The sequence below is a fragment of the Panthera pardus genome, unplaced genomic scaffold (assembly GCF_024362965.1).
Source record: "Panthera pardus isolate Hobbes unplaced genomic scaffold, ASM2436296v1 HiC_scaffold_13, whole genome shotgun sequence".
NCBI classification, from domain to species: Eukaryota; Metazoa; Chordata; class Mammalia; order Carnivora; family Felidae; genus Panthera; species Panthera pardus.
Window position 1 is genome coordinate 197,929,314 of NW_026526688.1, and position 19,148 is coordinate 197,948,461.

At 49.3% G+C, this 19,148-nt stretch overlaps 1 protein-coding gene across 4 annotated transcripts in view; it reads left to right on the forward strand.

The window, feature by feature from the left end:
* Positions 1-19,148, forward strand: part of SLC2A9 (solute carrier family 2 member 9) — a 254,087-nt gene that overhangs the window by 67,954 nt on the left and 166,985 nt on the right. For all 4 annotated transcript variants that reach the window (XM_019453701.2, XM_019453703.2, XM_019453702.2 and 1 more), the window contains one exon: positions 13,680-13,804. In XM_019453701.2, the coding sequence (XP_019309246.2) occupies positions 13,680-13,804 (125 nt within the window). The remainder of the gene's footprint in view (positions 1-13,679; positions 13,805-19,148) is intronic.

The following is a 19,148-nucleotide window of genomic DNA, read 5'->3' on the forward strand; positions in this document are numbered from 1 at the left end:
GATCCACTTTACCTCCTGAGCTTCGTGCCTCGCTCATTTCTGTCCTGTGAAGAGTTCTCTGAGATCAGATTGATTTATCAAGAAACCTCCCCAAATGTTTTCCCTGTCTCTTCGCTTGTAACTTCTCGGGAGATGCGGAGGTGTTAGTGCAGAAGTGGAATCTGCAGCATTCATGTCTGAACTTGACTCACGAGTGTTCCACTTTCTAGTGCCTTTGGCCAAGTCGTTTGATGTATTTGAACCTCAATTTTCTCCTCTGTAAGACGCAGGAAATGTTACAGGGACTAGAGAAAACGAATGGAGGCAGAATAGCACATTAGCAGGAACTCAGTAAGTAGAAGCTATTATTATTTACCGTATTACTTACTTACCATCCTTCTCCTCATTATCCGGACGCCCATATACTTACCCATACATGGTAAGTGCTCAACACATCTCCATGTTGCATTGACCTGAATGGGAAAGGACCCAGAAAATCTTTCCACTCCTGAGGGCTCTAGAAATCCTACTTAAAAAGGTGCCCACCCCCTTCCTTTACACTCGGCCTCACATCCGCTCCAAGGAGTAAGTTAGAACTGATGCTATTTCGGAGCCGACTTTCACAAGGCTGGGGCAGGAAGCCATCCTGAAAACGCGCATGTGGCGCTCAGGAAAGTCTGTGGTATCCGGTGAGGCAGGGGAGGTGCTGATACTTCCCTTGTGCCCAAGGCCACTTCCAGGTGGTAACGAACGGGAACTCCGTACTCCAGAGAAGTACGGCGACGGCAGAGTGGCGTGAGGGCTGCCATTTTCTGTGGTCCCCCAATGTTCCGGGCGCTCCCACATGCACCCTTATTCCATTTCTCCACTCTCGGGGGTCTTGGATGGGGGATGGATTGAGAGCTTACACAGAGCTCGAGCTCAGGTTGGAACCAGCTCCACCACGTCACGATCCTTCCATCATGCCGAGCAGATCTGAGTAGGGGCATGCTGGCAGTGGCTCTGTAAGTCCATGACTGTTTGACCACAGGTCAGTGACTGGCTGGCCCCCGGATTGGCATCAATGGCCAGGGTCCATGAGGCACTGTTGCTAAGCCCCTGGGCCAAGCCAGTTTCTAATGCCAGTCCTCTTGCCTATTCTAGTTAGATGGAGTCAGCCCCGGCCCCAGGATTTGTGGCCTGTGACATATACTTGCCATTTATCTGGCCATGGCACTGACACCCCAAGGCTGCCCCATAAGAAGGCTCTGAACCCAGGCAGACGGTACAGGGAAGTCCACACTGTAGCCGGGGTCAGGGTGCCGTGGCCCCACAAGTCCTGACTCCCCAAATTGCCAGTGTGTCACGTGAGACTTTGCCACCTCACCTCTCAGCCAACACCTCTCCCACACGTACAATGCAGGCAGTGGATGTGGCTTTGCAGCTCTTGATGGCGTGGTGCAAAAAAAAAAAAAAAAAAGCAGAAGGAATGGAAAAGAGACACGTTTGACAGATACTCCTTTTCTAAGAGAAGGAAGGGTTTTAGGCCAGAGAGAGATTCCATCAAAAGGTGTTGGTCCGTGTGCCCCAGGCAGCTGCCGGTTCCCTTTTTCATCATTGTGGGAAGAAAGGTTGAGCCGGGATGAAGCCTCAGCTTGAATGGGAACTCCGTAGGGAGGACAAGGAGCAAACACCGAGAATCTACCCCCGTTTCTTCACCTCCTGCTACGTACCCGTGCTCGACCTACCATACCTCGTTTACGTCCACAGCTCCGTATTGTTGTCCCTGGTCCACAAGCCATGAATCCGAGGCCCTGAGAGGCCTCGTGGCTCGCCCGAGGTGACAAAGAATGAGGTTGATCTGAAACTCAGACCGGAGCCTGTGCTTTTCCCATCACATGGTGTCTGTTGAAACCTTTTCTTGATGCTTCACTAATTGTCTCTGGGAGGCCACTGGGGAGAAAGAAGAGGCTGGCTTAATGTGCAAGGCTGGGGTGGGGACCGATGGGAGGGCTCACACGCATGACTATGGGGGGGAATTTGGGTGGAGTTGAGGGTCCTCAGAGTCAGGCGGGTCTGGTCACCAGCAGGTCCAGCAGGGGGCTGACCCTCGCTAGGCCATGACGAACTCGACTGTGGTTTGGGAGAGGAATGAGGACGGGGGAACACGAGGGGCCAGGAGTGGTCTCTGGAGATGAGGCACCCCCATTATCTAGTCTCAGGGGAGCAAGTTCCTTGTCTCCTCGAGCCTCTGCCTTGGAGAATTCTGGTTGACTCCCTCCCCTCATTTGGGGTCATCCCTCCTCCTCTTACATGGCTCTAGTGACAGAACCCTCCTTCCCTCATGAGACAGGACGGTGACCATGTTGGTGCATGGATGCCACCTAGAGGACCCGTGATGCTCCTGGCTCATGGGGCCACGTATGAGTTACTCAAATTCTCCAAGCTTTGCTTAGTTGGTGACAAGGTGAAGATAAGGCAGTGGCCTGTTGGAGGGTTGTGAAAATGAAATGAGAGTGTTCCTCTCCGTGGTTGACACGGAGTCAGCACCCATCCTACGTTGGCCAGCGTCCCTGTTGTCCCTGTCCCCATCCTCATGAGCTCTTCTTGAGACGTGTCATCCCATTCCTCGACAGAACTGGCCGTGATTATGTTCTAGAACGTTGCACTGAAATTGGCCTCCTTACACATATCATTGGATCTAGTTTTTCCCTCTAGAGCAGAGCAGAGCAAATATGCAAAAAACCATAGGGAAACTCACACGGGCTTTGAAATCGGATCCTTAGGCCTGTTCTTGAGCAAGCCATATAACCACATCCAGCCATGCAGCAAATATTTTGAACACCTGCTGGGTGCCAAGCACTGTTTTGGCACTTGGGCACCAGCAGCAAACGGCATGGCCCAAGCCTGCTGCCTGGCTGTGAACAATGCATCGTGCACGACATTGTGGCGATTGGAAGCACGGTGGGGGGGGGTGGACGGGTAGTGGAGGGACAAGAGGAGGCAGTTTGAAATCTGTGGAGCTCGGATAAGCACGCTCACCCGAGGGGGCAGCTCTGAGGGTTGCAGGAGAGCCTGTTTACAAAATGGGTCCTGTCACTCATGCCTGTGACGGGGACTCAAACCAAACTGGCTTAGGGCCAGAGGGAGCTAATTGGCTGACATAACTGGAATGTAACTCAGCCGAATCCACCTGTCTTCTCTGCCTCTCAGCTCTGCCTTACTCTGTGTTGGCTTCATGCGCAGGCTGCCTCTCCCTGTGTGGGGGCAAGATGCCCCCAGCAGCTCAGGGTGACCCTGTTTCCGCTTGGCATCCCCAGAACACACTTCTCCTTCCAGTAGTTCTAGCCAAGTCCCAGGCCTGAGTCTCATTTACTTGTGTGAGGTCGCATACCCTTGGGGCTTCTAGACCAGGGGCAATTTTGCCCCAGCAGGGGACGTTTAATGACAGTATCTGGAGGCGTTCCTGGTTGTCACTGCTAGGGGGCGCTCCTAGCATCTAGTAGGGGCCAAAGAGGCTGTGAAACATGCTACAATGCCCACGACAGCCCCCACCACAAAGAATTTTGTGGCCGCAAGTGTTAATAGAGCCCAATGTGCGAAATCCTGGTGATTAGTGCACTTTAAAGGTACTGTATCATGTGCCCGTTCCTGGAGCCACAGTGGGGTGGGGATGGGACACAGAGTGCAGGCAGGAATGTTTCTTGGAGGAAATCCTACCAGAAGAAGGAGGGTGGGTGTTTTTTTATTTTATTTTTTATTTGAGAGAGCACGTACGCGCCAATGGGAGAGGGACAGAGGGAGAAAGAGAATCTTAGGCTCTATGCTCAGTGCAGAGTCCAATGCAGGGCTCGATCCCACAACCCTGGGATCATGACCTGAGCTGCAATCAAGTCAGAGTCAGACTCTCAGCTGACCGAGCCACCCAGGTGCCCCAGAAGGATGGGTATTGAACGAGTAGTACGTCATGCCAGGCAAATAGCAGGTTCTCAAAAGTGCTATTTTTCTTTTCTTTTTCTACTTCAATATTTTGAAATCTGTGTTTATTTTCTAAGAGTTGGAAGGAACGTAAGCTCTCTAGGTGCCTGCTGAAGGAGCCTGCAATGCATATGGCAAACCTTTACTAGGCTTGAACAATAGAAATCTCTCCTCTCACAACTGGGGAGGCCGGAAGTCCAAGATCAAGATGGCAGGGGATGGCGGGGGAGGGTTGCTCCTGAGTCCATTCTCCTTGGCTTATAGGTGGCTCTCTTCTCACTGTGTGCGGCCTTTGTCCTTATGGGAGAGCAGGCCTGGTGTCTTTTCTTCCTGTCTGTTCCCGTTGGATGAGGGCCCTGCCCTTACAACCTCATTTAACCATAATCTCCTCTTTGAATGCCCTGTCTCCAAATATAGTCACCTTGGGGGGTTAGGGCTTCAGCTGAGGAATTGGAACATAGTTCAGTGCACAGTAGAACACTTACGCTGGTCGTTGACCTCCTCCTCTTTCAGGCTGGAATTGCCTTAGGAAGGTGAGTTCCCCAGAAGCAGAGCCTATGAGGGAGCTTGGGATACATACGTTTTGTTGAGGGAAGGCTCTTCAGGAGTTCCCTTGACGGTGATACAAGCAGAAGAGAGAAGAGGGGAAGAGAGCCAAGCCAGGCCGTGCTCTCAGGTCCACTCTGGTCTCGGCTGGCCCGCAGGGATCTGGGGCATGAATCCTACCCCGGAGGGATCCCATCTGGGCAGGGGGGCCGCATTCTCTTCCCGCCATTGGCTGCAGGCTGCTCGGGGGGAGGGGGTTATCTTCTTGGGTGGCCCTTCTGGAGAAGAGGAGCCTTGCTTGAGCAGCCACATGTACAAAGTGGGTGACGGAGGAGAGAGCTGAGGGACAGAGGGGTACCTGCCGGGACTCCTGATCCCCCACCCCCATTCTGCCAGCCTTGGAGCCTTGCCTAGCACCGTGAGGGTGGCAAGGATTCTGGGAGAAGGAAGCCGTCTTGGGGTTCGTGCCAGAAGGTAGGAAGAGAGACTGGGCGTGGCGGATGCAGACTTCAGGAAGGCAGAGTTCCAACGTCTCAGAGAGTCTCCAACCCCAAACACGCAGCAGCTTTAGTACAAGCTGTTTCTGCACGATCTGTTTGTTGTATTACAGATGCATGAGCTGGAAATTATGGTTGAAAGTCAACAAGTTGTCACTCCTGCCCCACACTGCCCACCACACATCTATTAGAACCAAATAGTGGCCTCCCCTGGGCCCACGTCAGACCTTCTGTTTCCCTCTGTTACATCACTTAGCATTTTGTGCTGTAACCACTTACTGACATTTCTGTCTCTTCCCTGAGGGGAGTTCCTTGCGGGGAAGCTCCTTGAAGCTCCTTGATGCAAGAACCACATGTACATGTGAGTGCCAGCACTTGGCGCAGAAGCTTGTGCACACTAGGCAAGCAAGCTTGTTGGACAGATGGAAGGGTCGATGGAGGAATGCCTGATGCTTGAAGGTTTTTCTACCGTAACTTCCCAAAGTGGCCGTTTTTCTCCTGCTTGTGTGCTTCCATTCACTCGTGCGTTTATTTTCCCAACAAATATTTCTGGAGCACCTGCTGTGTGCCAGGCACTTAGGGGTGAACAAAGTGGACAGAGACAGCTCTCTGGCAGAGGGAACAGCAGCTGTAAAGGCCCCGAGGGACGACTGGGCTTGGCTTCTTGGAAGATAAGACAGGATGTCAACGTGGCCGGGGCCACGTCAATGAGTAGAAAATGAAGCTAGAAAGAGGTCACTGAGCTTGGATCCAGAGGGCCTTGTGGGGCAGGGTTGGGACTTGGGCTTTTCTCTAAGATGGGAAGTTACTGGTGTGTTGTAAGAACTGGCCCGATTTGCAGCCTGAAAGGCCTTCTGTTGTCAGTGGATCTGGGGACGTTACGGCATCTTGCGCTGATAGGGTGAGGTGATCTGGTTTGCACCAGGTTTGTGACAAGACACGGTGAGAGGTAGTGGTAGTTTTAGGAGTTTTGGACATATTTTAGAAGTAGAAAAAACAGGCCTTAGAGATGTATTGTAATGTGGGTGGGTGAGGGACAGAAATAAAAAATGATGCTAACGTTTTCTGGCCTGAGCAACGGCAAGGACTGTGGTGTGGTGTTGTTGTGGGTTTTTTGTTTTTGTTTACGTTGTTGTTTTTTCTGAGGTAGGAAGTCTTTGGGAAGAATAGGGTGGGTTTTTTTTAATGTTTATTTCCTTGGGGGGTGCAGAGAGAGAGAGAGGGAGACACAGAATCTGAAGCAGGCTCCAGGCTCTGAGCTGTCAGCACAGAGCCTGAAGCGGGGCTTGAACTCAACGAGTGGTGAGATCATGACGTGAGCCAAAGTCGGACGCTTAACTGACTGAGCCACCCAGGCGCCCCAGGAAGAGGATTTGGGGAGGAAAGAGGCCAATGTTACGAATTCAGTTTTGGGTATGTTAACCTTGAATTGTCTGTAAGACTCCCTCGTGAAGAGGTGAAGCAGGCAGTCGGACATATGGGTCTAGCACTCGGAGGAGAGCTCAGAGCTTGGATGTAAGTCTAGATGTCATCAGTACATAGGTGAAACTTGAAGCCAGGACACAAGACGGGATCACCTGGGAAGTGTATAGAGGCCAAAGAAATAGGCTCAAGGGCTGAGGCCGGGAGCCCCCCAGTCTTGAGGGGGTTGGGAAGATGGTAAGGATCAGCCAGCGAGGCAGGAGCAGACCCACCACTCAGAGCTGGAAAGCAGGTGAAGGAGGGAAGTGGTGACCACCTGTGTTCAGACGGAGACGAGGCCCGAGAGTTGGTGGATTTAGCAATGTGGAGCCCTCTGGTTACCTGACAGGAGCTGTTTCAAGGGCACAGTGGGGGAGGCAGCTCCTGGAAGGGGCTTAGGAGAGAAGAATAAGTGGAGACAATGAGTGTAGATGGGTGTGCCGGGGTGTAGTTTTCCTTTTAACCGCATGTTAATGAGATGTTCCAGCAGAGAGGGGAAAACTGGCGGGCAGGGGCCAGAGATGAAACTTGCTGAAGCAACATTCTCGTGCAGGTAGGAGCGGGGTGGGGAACTGATCGGTGATTGGAGGGATTGGCCTCAGGTGGGAGCACGACAGTATGTCCTCAGGAAAATGGGGGCAGACAGTGTGTGGGCACAGAAGCCGGGAGGTCGATGCATGTGGAGGGAACACGTGGATTCCTCTCCAGATTGCTTCTGCTTTCTCAGTGGAGTAGGAAGCAAGGTCATCAGCTGAGAAGGAGGATAAGGGGATTTGAAGACGGGGAAGTCGTATGAAATCGTCCTCGCGGAGAGCAGGACGTGGAACAAACCAGGGAACAATAGAATGGTTGCCTGGAGGCCCCAAAGCCCACTTGAGATTGGTGGTCATGAATTTCAAGTGACACCGGTCAATGTAGTTCGGGTTTTTCTCCAGCCAAGCTGAGCTCTGTGGTGCATGTGTGAGGCAGGTCAGGATCTAACCAGGGTTGGGGTTTGCCAGGCACATAGGATGAAGGCAGGTGGGTCAGTGGGTCAAGGAGTTGAGGATGTGATGGCTATTTCAAATGATGGACCATGGAATTCAGGCTGAGTAAGCAGGAATGGACAGACATGAGGAAGGTGATGATGGGTGGAAACAAGGTACGATCTCGGTTTATAGGCCAAGCTAGACTTAAAGAATTGTTGGAAGGGTGGGTGATGGAAGCCGTATCTCCAGAGGTTCCCCAGTTCACTAATCCCTTACAGAAGTACTTTCTAAATTCCCTGTATCTTCCACCACTTGGTCGTGTGTGATTGAGTTAAAGCATGACACAGCGGAAGCTCTCACATTTCTCCTGAGCCTTCTCGTGTCTAGGCTCAGGATGCTGAGTCCCTTTGACCGTTTCTCCAGTGACGTGCTCTCCACTCTCCTCATCACCTTATCACTCTTCCTCGTGTTTGGCCCCTTTTGCCAAGAGCTGATAATCTTCTGGGTTGCCCACGAACATTCTGCAATATGGGAAAGCTCAGAACAATGAGTGCGCTGTCCCAGGTGGGGTTCTCAGGGGTCACTGGAGTTCTGTGCTCATAAATGGCATGTCCCTGGTCTCCCTTGTTTTTGTTGCCATGTTCATCCCCGGGGAAAAAATGGAAACACAGTCGTTAAAATCCACGTCTCTGAACCCCAGTGAGTCAGCTTTGCAAATTATTTGCGAGTAAGGTTTCCGTCCTCACCGGGGCACTGTCAGGCTGGGGGTTATTTTGGGAAGGAATATATTAATATGATGTACTTGCTTAGAGGGTGTGCAGCCCTGTTTGCAAGTGTTCCAAGTCAGACCCGAATGGGATTTTAACATTCTCTGCATGGCACAAAGTACACCATCGCATCCAGTGCAGGACCTCAGGCCAAAGCACTTAGGGGCACCCTTAACTCTTCTTTCTCTGTACCTCTGTCCAATCCAAATGCAAAGCCCATCAACTGTCTTCAAAACACACGGGGCTCTGACCACATCTCACCACCTCCACTGCTCCCGTCCTGGTGCAAATTATCATTGGCACTTGCCTGGTCCGCTGCAGGAGCTTCCCAGCCAGTCTCCCTGTTTCTGCACTTATTTCTTCAGCCCACGGTCGACACAGAAGTCTGCGCGATCTTGTTAATATGTTAGTCAGGTCATGGCACCCCTCTCCTTAGAATCGTCCGGTGGCTGCCCGTCTCTCTCCAGGTGGGAACCCAAGTTGCCATGGTGGCTCCTACAAGACCCTTACTAGCTCCCCCTCCAGTCTCTCTGCCCTCACTTCTACTATTTGCTTTCCTGTCCTCCTCTGCTTCCAGCTGTGCTGGCCTCACTGGTGTACCTGAAAATAACCCATGTCTGACTGTTAGTACCTCCCTGCCAAGATTGCTGCTCTCTGATATCCATATGGCTGGTCTGTATTCCTTCTTCAAGTCTGTGCTTAGATATCACCTTCCCAGATGTCTCCCTGAGTAAAATTCCTCCCCTCTCCTGTATTAGTTTTCTCTACAGTCTTTGTCTTTTACTTGTTTATTGAGAACATGAAGAGTGGGGACTGGGTCATGGTGGCAGCTATATGCCAGAACTTAGAATGGTGTTCAGCACTCAGTCCACACTTAGACGTTGTGTTGAGTGCATGAATGTCAGTTGAATGAGTGAACATCTGTTGAAAGAATGAATGACTGTGAGTAAATATAGCAGCCGCCATTGTGGGGGGCTTAGTATCAGGGTGACTGGAATGCTAAGCCTCCCATTTCACAGTATGTGAACCTGACCAAGTACTCCAGTTCTAGATCTATTTCCTCACGTGGGACATGGGGTAGCAAGATTACCTAATGCATAGGGTGTCCAGTGAGTATAAAGTACTTCAAATAGTGCCTGAGACATAGCAAGTACCCAGAGGATGTTAGCTCTCACCATGGGTTGGTTTTCAGTTTACTGAGGCTCCAGATAAGTTCCAGGTGTCATCCTAAGCACTTTGCGTAAATCATCTGATTCTTACAGGAGACTTAGAAGGTGGACATTGTTGCACCCATTTTACAGGGGTGGAAACCAAGGCTCAGGGAGGGTGGGAAACCCACCCACAGTTGTTCAGTTAGCATGTGGCTGAACTGTCCAAGCAGGAATAGTATTGGAGGTAGATTCAGGAGAACAGCGTGTGTCCTGCCCACAGACCTAGAAGCTAAAGTAAGACTCAGAACAGGCCAGAGCTGGGCCACATGGAGGAAACCCGGCTCAACATCTAGAATTTACTCCTTCATTTATGCAACAAATTTGAATGGGGCACCTGCCTGTACCAGCAACCGGCTTAGTGCCTGGGGCTACAGTGACAAGATAAAAATCTCTGCACGCATGGAGCTTATAATCCGGTAGGGGCACGTGCCAACATAAACACAAATAAATATGTAAGCTAAACTCCTGTGTTGTGGGGGCTGCAAAGAAAATAGAAAGGGTGATAAGATTGTGGGGGATGGGCTCTGCAGCTGGGGGAGTAGTCCCATCAGATAGTGTCAGAGGTGGCATTTCAGTCACTTTGGTGAGATAAGACGAATGGATCGAGGGGCACCCATGACACAGGTTGTGAGTCAGGAAGTTGCCCGGCACACCCAAGAGATGGCGGGAAGCCTCGTGAGCACAAAGGCACGAGTATCGGACGGTGTGGCCAAGGCCATGTCATGCAAGGTTGTTTAGGCCCTGGCGAGTGGTTTGTCCCAAGCGCAGTGGGAAGGTTTTAGGTAAGGGGAGGTGTGTCAGTGTTTGCTTTGCAAGGATCACTCTGGCCGTTCTGTGGACCCTGAATCCTACAGGAGGGCAAGAGTGGAAACGGGAGCCACCTAAGCCATCCTGCATCCGTCTGAGGGTGAGATGGTGGTGGCCTGCCCCTCTGCCGGACTGTGGACCAGAAACGGAAAGAAGCGCTCCGCTCAGGAATATACTCTGGAAGCAGCATAGGCGGGACTCAGTGATGCAGGCAGGAAGGAAAATAAGAGATGTAATTATTATTCCCCTATTTTTGGTCTAAGCCCCTAGGAAGGTGGAGGTTTTATTTACTCAGAAGGGGAAGACTGTGGAAAGAGGGGTTTGGATGCCTTTGTGGGGGGCGGTTAGCAGTGGGGATGCATGAGTTCTATTTTTTTTTAATGTTAATTTGTTTTGGGGAGAGAGACAGAATGCAAGTGGGGGAGGGGCAGAGAGAGAGGGAGACACAGAATCTGAAGCAGCCTCCAGGCTCTGGGCTGTCAGCCCAGATATCTTTACCCGATATCTTTACTTCTAATTGATTTCTGTGTGACAGTTTATTCTTCTGTGTCCCTACTAGGTTTTAAAGCCCCTAAGGGTGAGGATGGGGATTGACTTACTCCCTGTGGCAAACCCTGTGTCTTACGCTCACTACGTGTTTGCTGAGCAGACACGCCAGTGAAAGCCCTCGCCCCCGTGAGGGCACAGGTCTTTTCACCACTGCCCTGCTTCCTTCCTAGGACTGACCTGTCAGACCCTCAGAGGACTGAGGGAAGGGCCGCGAGCACTGCGCACACACGGGCCGCCAGAGTATTCTCATTGTGCTCTGAAGCCTCACTGATAACAAAATTAGTGCCCTTGGGTTCGTCTTCTTGAATCCTGAGACTGCGACCTTCTGTATCACAATAAGGGAGGTCAGGGGCGCCTGAGTGGCTCAGACGGTTAAGCGTCTGACTTCAGCTCAGGTCATGATCTCGCGGTTTGTGGGCTCGAGCCCCATGTCGGGTTCTGTGCTGACATCGCAGAGGCTGGAGCCTGCTTCAGATTCTGTGTCTCCGTCTCTCTGCCGCTTCCCTACTTGTGCTGTGTCTCTCTTTCTCTCAAAAGTAAATAAACCTTAAAAAAAAAAAAAGAATGAGGGAGGTCAGCCTAGATTGGAATTTCTGTTTTAAGTCTTGGCTAAATCATAATTTTCCCCTCATGGCATCCAGTTAAATTAACTTTTTGACAGTGAGATTGTATTTATGTTTTGAATAAATACTACATTCATATGGCATAACTTTTAAAAGGACCAAATGAATGTACAGTAGAAGGCTTCCATTGTATTTCTCTCCCCCAGCCTGGCGTTCTCCTCCAGAACCCCTTCCTGGGGGCAACCTGTGATACCAGTTTTTTGTGTATCTTTTCCAAGGTTTGTGTCTTTTTTTGCATGCATGTGCATGTGCGTGTGTGCGCACACACACACACACACACACATTCCTTTATCACACAAATTGTTGAATATTCTATGCAAAGTTCTGTACCTTGTTCTTTACACTTGACAATATATCTTGGAGATCTTCCTGTATCAGAATATAGAAAGCTACTTCTGTTTTAATGTCTACATAATGTACCATTACATAGATGTATCATAATTTGTTTAAATAAGGGAGACCTGGGCTTTTTCAGTTCACATTATAGAAGATGTTGAACCAAGTCTTCGTGCCATCGTGAAAGTGTGATTAGCTTTGGGATTCTCCAAGAAGATGTAGGCAGGAGGAAAAAGTTTAATGGAAAGTTTGAGATAAATAAATAGTGGAAAGAGCCCCGGCCTGGAGTTTAAGGCCTCTAACTCACAAAAGTAATAACAAAGTCCCCTTTCAAGTCTCTAGCTTCTTCCAATTTACAAAACAATTTAATATTTGTTAACTCATCGATTTGTTAGGGAAAAAATATCCTGTGAGAAGCTATGATGTTTTTTTCCAGCTCTTAACTCACTAGTTGTATGGCCTAAATTTCTAATTTGTCTATATCCTGGTTAACTTATCTATAGAATAAGGATAATGAAGTATCTACCTCATAGGGTCATTTTGAGCAGGAAATGAGCTACTCCTGTAAAGTGCTTAGAACAGGGTTTATCATAGAGCAAGAATTTAGTAAGTGTGAGCTATTACCATTCCGTAAATGAGTAAAGGAAAACACAGAGCAATAAATAAAGTATAGTCACCTAGCTCATAAAAGATACAACTGGTGCAGGGACCCAGGTCGGTCTCCAGGCCCCAAACAAGTCATGATTCTCAACCATGAGGTCTTAGAGACATGTTACCAGAACAGTGACAGCAGTCCCGGCACAGAGCAGCTATAGGAATAATTGCCATAGGAATTTGACTGATCTTGTTCAAGAGGAATTAGTTCAGCCTCACACTTAGGGCTGTAATTTATCAAATCGAAGATGTCATCATGTATAAGAAGCATTGTTACACGAAATGCAGAGAAGGAAGGATGGAAGGAAGGAAAGAAGGAAGGAAGAGAGAGGGGTAGGAAGAAAGGAAGGAAAGGGAGGGAGGGAGGAAGGAAGGAAGGAAGGAAGGGAAAGGAAAGGAAGGAAGGAAGGAAGGAAGGAAGGAAGGAAGGAAGGAAGGAAGGAAGGAAGGAAGGGGGAGAAAGAGAAAGGGAAAGGCTGCTAATTAAAGCTATAGGACACTGTGCTGGTTTTCAGACTGTGGTCTCTCAGCTCCAGACTTACCCTCGATGCTCTGCCCTGTGATGCAGGGGCTGGGACCTGCATGTCTCATCTGCCCTTTGATAAGAGGCACACAAGAGCCACACTAGAGGAGGAGGGGCAAGGGGCTTGGTCCTGTTTGGCTGAAATTCCTGCTAGTCCCAACAGTGAGTCTAGTTCCCAGCCTTTGTCTACACCTCAGAACACTGTGCCCCTCAGAAGAACAGCCCCAGCGGGCCAGTGCCCACCCTTGAAGATAAGCCAGGTCTTGAGGGCCCTTCTTCCAAGCCCCCAAAGTGTCAGCACCACATGGGCAGCACCCCGTCTTCAGAGATCCCCCTTTTGACATCTGAGTTCCCCAATACCTGCTTAACCAACTCCCTATGTTAAATTCTCTCTGCTAAAATCACTAGAGTGGTTTCCATTTTCATGCTTGAACTCTGACTCAAGGATTGTAAGGCACATCTTGACTTTAGAAATGTTAAGTGAAGGTCTTAGAGTTGATGAAATACAGTATTGCATCAGGGAATTCGTGAAATGTGGCACTGCCTTTGAAGGTGACTTAATTAGCCTTAGTGGTGAACCCAGGAGGGGGAAGTGCCTTGCTCAGGGTCATACAACCAAAGGTGGCAGCAGGGATCAGTGGGATTCTGGGCCCTGTTCCTGACCCTTAGGTCAATGTTCTTTCCACTGTGCCTGAATCTCACTCTGCTGTCCCTTCTGAAGGGCGTGACCCCTGCTCCTGGGATGGATAGGTCAACATCCTCACGGTGGGTCTCCTCATCAAACCACTCCTTTTTTTCCAGGAAGCACACTCTGCTGGTCAACAATGGGTTTGCGATATCTGCTGCACTACTCATGGCCTGTTCTCTCCAGGCAGGAGCCTTTGAAATGCTCATCGTGGGACGCTTCATCATGGGCGTGGATGGAGGTAAGCCTTAACCATTACTGCACGAGGCAGTAATGCGTTCCTCGGGGGTGCTTCGAAATGTGAGTGGTGTTTGGAGCTGTCACAGGACTGGGCTCCTACTAGTGTTGAGTTGCCAGGGACCAAAGATGCAGAAAGTCTGCATGAAGGGGACAGTCCCGTGAGATGAACCACTCATGAGGCTCTAGCAGGCTAATTGAGAAACACTGCCTGGTAGAAACCCAAGTCAACTCCAAAGACCTGGATGGTTTTCAGTACGTCATGCCTTCTGCTTTGTCATCTTCACTGTAAAATTCATATTCTGAGATTGTCTGTGGTTTCCAGGGGAGTTTCAATGAGGGTTGTATTTCCTGTCCGGACTCTGACTTATTCATTCCTTCGTGTATTCACTGAGTATTTGTGGAGCCCCTGCTGTGCCTGGCATTCTTCTCCATGCCGGGGGCACAGTGGTGAGTGAAATGCCCCAGTCCCTACCCGTGCAGCTTACATTCTAGTGGGTGGACAGACACATAATTAGATACATAAGGTAGGTAGTGGCAAGCCCTAGGAGAGAAATGAAGCAGGGCAGGAGAAGAGTGGGGACTATTTTAGGTAGGGCAGTCAGGGAGGACTGCTCAGAGGAGGAAACACATGAGCAAAGACCAGCATGAACCAGGAGTGAGGACCAAGTAAATGTCGGGGGAATGGGGTTCGTGGCCAAGAGAACAGTGCACTGGCCCTGTGGTGGAGTCGTGCTTGGAGAGTGAGGAGGCCAGCACGGCTGGAGCTTGGTGAGTGGGAGGAGAGTGGCTGTAGATGAGGTTGAAGAGGGGCCGCTCAGATCACGCAGGGCATTGTAGGATTTGTGCCGAGGGTGATGTGACATGAGCTGGTTGTTTTTTCCGTAAGATTCCTCCTGCTTCTGTATAGAGAAGAGTGGAATCGGGGAGCCAGTTGTCCAAGGGGAATAGCTGTGGTGGGGTGAGGTGGTGGCCGCGAGGCTGCGAGGTGCAGCCGGCTGCTGGCTGTGGGCTGTGAGAGCAGGGGCCTCCAAATATATTAGTAAAACCAGCTGACCGGCCAACCGACCAACCAACCTTGCTTTTTTCTAAATACTGTGAGTGTGGAAGGTAATACTTTCAGGCATTTGTGGGAAGCTTGCAAGCTTTTGGATTAGAGATCTCGGCCTTTGCTCTGAGGTCTGCTGCTTACCGGTCACTGACTTCTGACAAGGTGCTTAATGGCCTTGGTTTCCCCATTTGTAAAATGGAAATAACACCTGCTTTGAAGGGCTGTCACAAGGCTGACAGGACGCCATATACACATATAAAATCTGCCAAACTTGTGAGCTCATTAAAGGCTCATTCCCTTCCTTGCTGATTCTTGCAGGCTGCAGGCCCCAGGCTTTGGGAGTGAGCTGAACAACAAACGTGCCTCAGGCAGAGGTGAGCAGGAGAGTGAGGGCCTGAGGAAGGTCAGGGGGCGAGACTTCCCACCCCTCCCCTGCGCTGCTGGTGGGAAATACTCAGGATCAGTAATAACCCAGACTCAGGGTGAAATTACTCCTCTGTCTTGGTATTCAGGTAGAAAGAGATGGCTCTAGAAAATGTTCATTGGTAAGAATAATGGCTGGCTTTACGTGGTGTCTCACAGTTAACCAGTGATGGTTAACTGGGTTGTTGTGCTCTGATCTAATGCTGAAGGACTGTTACGTTGTTGTCATTTTACCTGGAGGACACTGAGGCTCAGACACATGCGATTGTAGCATGGTTAAGGCTGAGGGCTATGGGTTTGCACTGTCTGGGTTCTCCCACTCACCTAGCTTATTTCATGGCTTTGAATCACTTAGATTTTGCTACCAAAAATAAAATATAAAAAACTGAAACATAAGGGCTTAAAGCAGTAATTTTTTTAAATGTTAATTTTTGAGAGAGCGACAGAGCACGAGTGGGGGAGGGGTAGAGAGAGAGAGACACACAGAATCCAAAGCAGGCTCCAGGCTCCAGGCTCCGAGCTGTCAGCACAGAGCCTGACGTGGGGCTCGAACTCATGAACCATGAGATCATGACCTGAGCTGAAGTTGGACGCTTAACCCACTGAGCCACCCAGGCGCCCCAGCAGTAATGGTTTTGGCTGACTTTGTAAGTCTATGGGCTGGTGGGGCAGTTCTGATCCGAGGCAGCTCTGTGGCTCTCCTCTGGGCTCTCTCGAGCGCTGTGGGGTGACTTCAGATGGCCTCACTCGCCTGTTTGGTTGTTGGCAGCTGAGTTGGGGTCGCAGGGGCCAGCTCGTCTCTGCTCCACAGGGTCTCTTCCCAGGGGATCCTCAGAGTTCCAGAGAGTGGCAACTGGGCAGGACCCGCCGTGCAAGCGCTTGTCAGGTCACTGCTTGTGGCACGTCTGTCGGGGTCCCCTCGGCCAGGCCGAGTCTCATGACCAGGCGCACAGTCCGTGTCAGAGGGACCTAAGCCCCCGAGGATGCAGACTCAAGGACTGTGAAGAGCAGCCTTCCGCTCGCTGTCTTAGCCTCTGAGTCTTCATCGCGAGGCCCCGCTGGTGGGCGCGTGAAAACGAACCGAGAGGCTGCCTGTGTGGCGCTTCGTACGTTCCAGGCATCTCGTGCCTTCGCCCAGCGCTGAGATTGGTGACGGCATCGTTGCCCTTAGTGCAGCCATTGTTTTTATTCTCAGTGAATAAGGTGTAGATCCCAGATTTGGACCGAGATGTCTGGTTTCACAGGCCCCGCCTGCCGATGAGAAAGGCCAGGTGAGGTGCAGCATGAGGGACCTTCCCCCGCGGAGGGCGTCTCTGGCAGGTTTAGATTTTATCCATCACCCTCTCCCAGTTGTCTTCCTCTCCAGCTATTCTGGGGGAGGCCACACTTACTACACATAGTTAGCTGCTCTCTGAATTTCCTTAACTAAGAAAAAGCCGGATTTGAAGAGCGATACCATTTTTACAAGGCCACGTATTCAAGACATGTGTCTGTTAGACCCCTTTTCTGAGGAGCTTTTCAAAAAGAAGCAGAAGACAAAAAGTAAGAACAAGGAGGGGAGAAAAAATCAGACCCTCTGACTTCTGGAGAATAGCCTGTTGCAGCTGGCTCACGATGTGGAAGCTTCAGGTCGTTTATGCTCACCAAGCCCTCTCAAAGCAGAGACGGGGACCTGCTTTTGAGCAGGCATTTGAGGTGAGGCAGTTGATCAGGAAGAAAGGAAAATTGCTGGACAGGAGATGAGTGGACTGTCTGGCTTGTAATACATAATTTAAAGCCGAGTGATGAGCCTAGAGGCTTTGCAGAGTCTGTGCTGCTCAAGCCGGGTTTGCGGGCAGTATTTGGAACCACAGCAGAAACCCAGGATGCCTTCCTGAAGTGTCCTTTTTCTAAAAAGCTTGGCCAATAAACAAACAAACAAACAAACAAACAAACACATTTTTACACTGAAAATGTTTTGTGTCTGTGGAAGATTGTGTTGGACAGGTTCCTGCCAAGCCCTCCCAGTGCTGCCCACACTCCTAGGGGTGCAAGCCTGTGTCCATGCATTAGGAGCTCTCTGATGCGCCCCCCTGCTGCATTAGGGGCTCTCTGGTGGACAAATATGAACAGTAGCATTTAGAGAAGCATATGACATGGAAAGAATATAAAATCAGGGTCAAGGAAGTGACTTTAAGTTCTGGTTCCACCATTGACTTGCCAGGTGACCTTGGGACCATCATTTCACCTCTCTGGACCCCAGTAATGTCATCTAGAAAATAAGGAGGTGTGGACTCTGGTAGCTGAGGTTTCTACCAACTCTACAAAAAAATCTGCTTTGGCTCCTTTTGTACTCACCTTAGACCTACTATCTTGAATAGTCTCTTGAAACTTCTGGACCTCGCATGCCACATAGAGCTATATCGTTTACTCATTAAACAGCATCAGACAATAGGAGATTGTGAAGTAAGAGCATATGTTATGATTTGAGTCAAATTTTAACATGACAGAGAGCATGTGAGGTGTTCTGAAGGATGGATTCTGGTCCCAGCCCTGCTGCCTACCATCTGGGTGACCTCAGACAGACTTCTCTGTCCCTCTATCCCTTTCCTCACATGTACAGTACAGATAACAGCATAGCTACCTGACGATGTTCAGGTACCATACAGGGGTGTGTGTGTCTGTCTGTGTGTGTTTCTGTGTGTGTGCATGTCTGTGTGTGTGTGCCTGTGTGAAGAGAAGAAGACAGAAAAATTAAAATACACAACTAAAATAGCATATAAATCAGGAAGGCAGTACATGAAATTGGAGTGTATTAAATTCTTTGCATTGTCTGGGAAATACTAAATGTACTACTTTATATTAGATTTCATTAAGACACAGATTCATGAAATGACCTCTAGAGCAATAATTTGAAGAAGAGAAAATAACATAACAACAATCAAATGACCTAAAAATACTTAATCCTAAAGAAGGCAAGAGAGGAGAGAAAACCGAATATAGGAGAGTGCCATATAGAACAGCAAATGGTAAGATGTTATATTTAAACACAAGAATAACACTAAATAGACTCAGTACTCCAATTAAAAGATAAAAATGGTGGGGCGCCTAGGTGGCTCAGTCAGTTGAGCGTCCGACTTCGGCTCAGGTCATGATCTCGCAGTCTGTGAGTTCAAGCCCGGTGTCAGGCTCTGTGCTGACAGCTTGGAGCCTGGAACCTGCTTCCAATTCAGTGTCTGCCCCTCTCGCTCTGCCCCTCCCCTGCTCATGCTCTGTCTCTCTCTCTCTCTCTCTCTCTCAAAAATAAACATTAAAAAAAATTTTTAAAAAAAGATAAAAATGGTTACACTGGATAAATCAAATACCTGTGTATATGCTGTTTGTATCTTAGATGTAAAGACATAGGAAGATTGAAAATAAAATAATAGAAAAAGCAATCCCAGGCAAACCCAAGCCCGTAAATATGGTTCGGCAGTACTGATAAGAGTCTAAGTAGATCTGAAGGCAACAAAGATTACTAAAGACAACGAGAGAGGTTTCATGATGATGAAGCATTCAGTTTGTCAGGAATATAATAATTCTAAATTTGATATGCACTTAATAAAAAGCATCAAAATGTATAAACTGAAAGTGAGTATAAGCTAAAAGTTAGCCAAACTGAAATGAGAAATACTGTCTCAGCCATGGATAAAACGAGTGGACAGAAACATCAGTAGTAGCTAGAATGTTTGAATGACACAGTTAACAAATATGAGCTAATTAACATATTAACATTAAACTTTAGAACTGTTAAACACACGTTTCTTTTTAGCTTTCATGGGCCATTTACAAAAATCAACCATATGATGAGCCATAAAGCAAGTCTCAACACATTTAAAAGGATTAATATTAGACT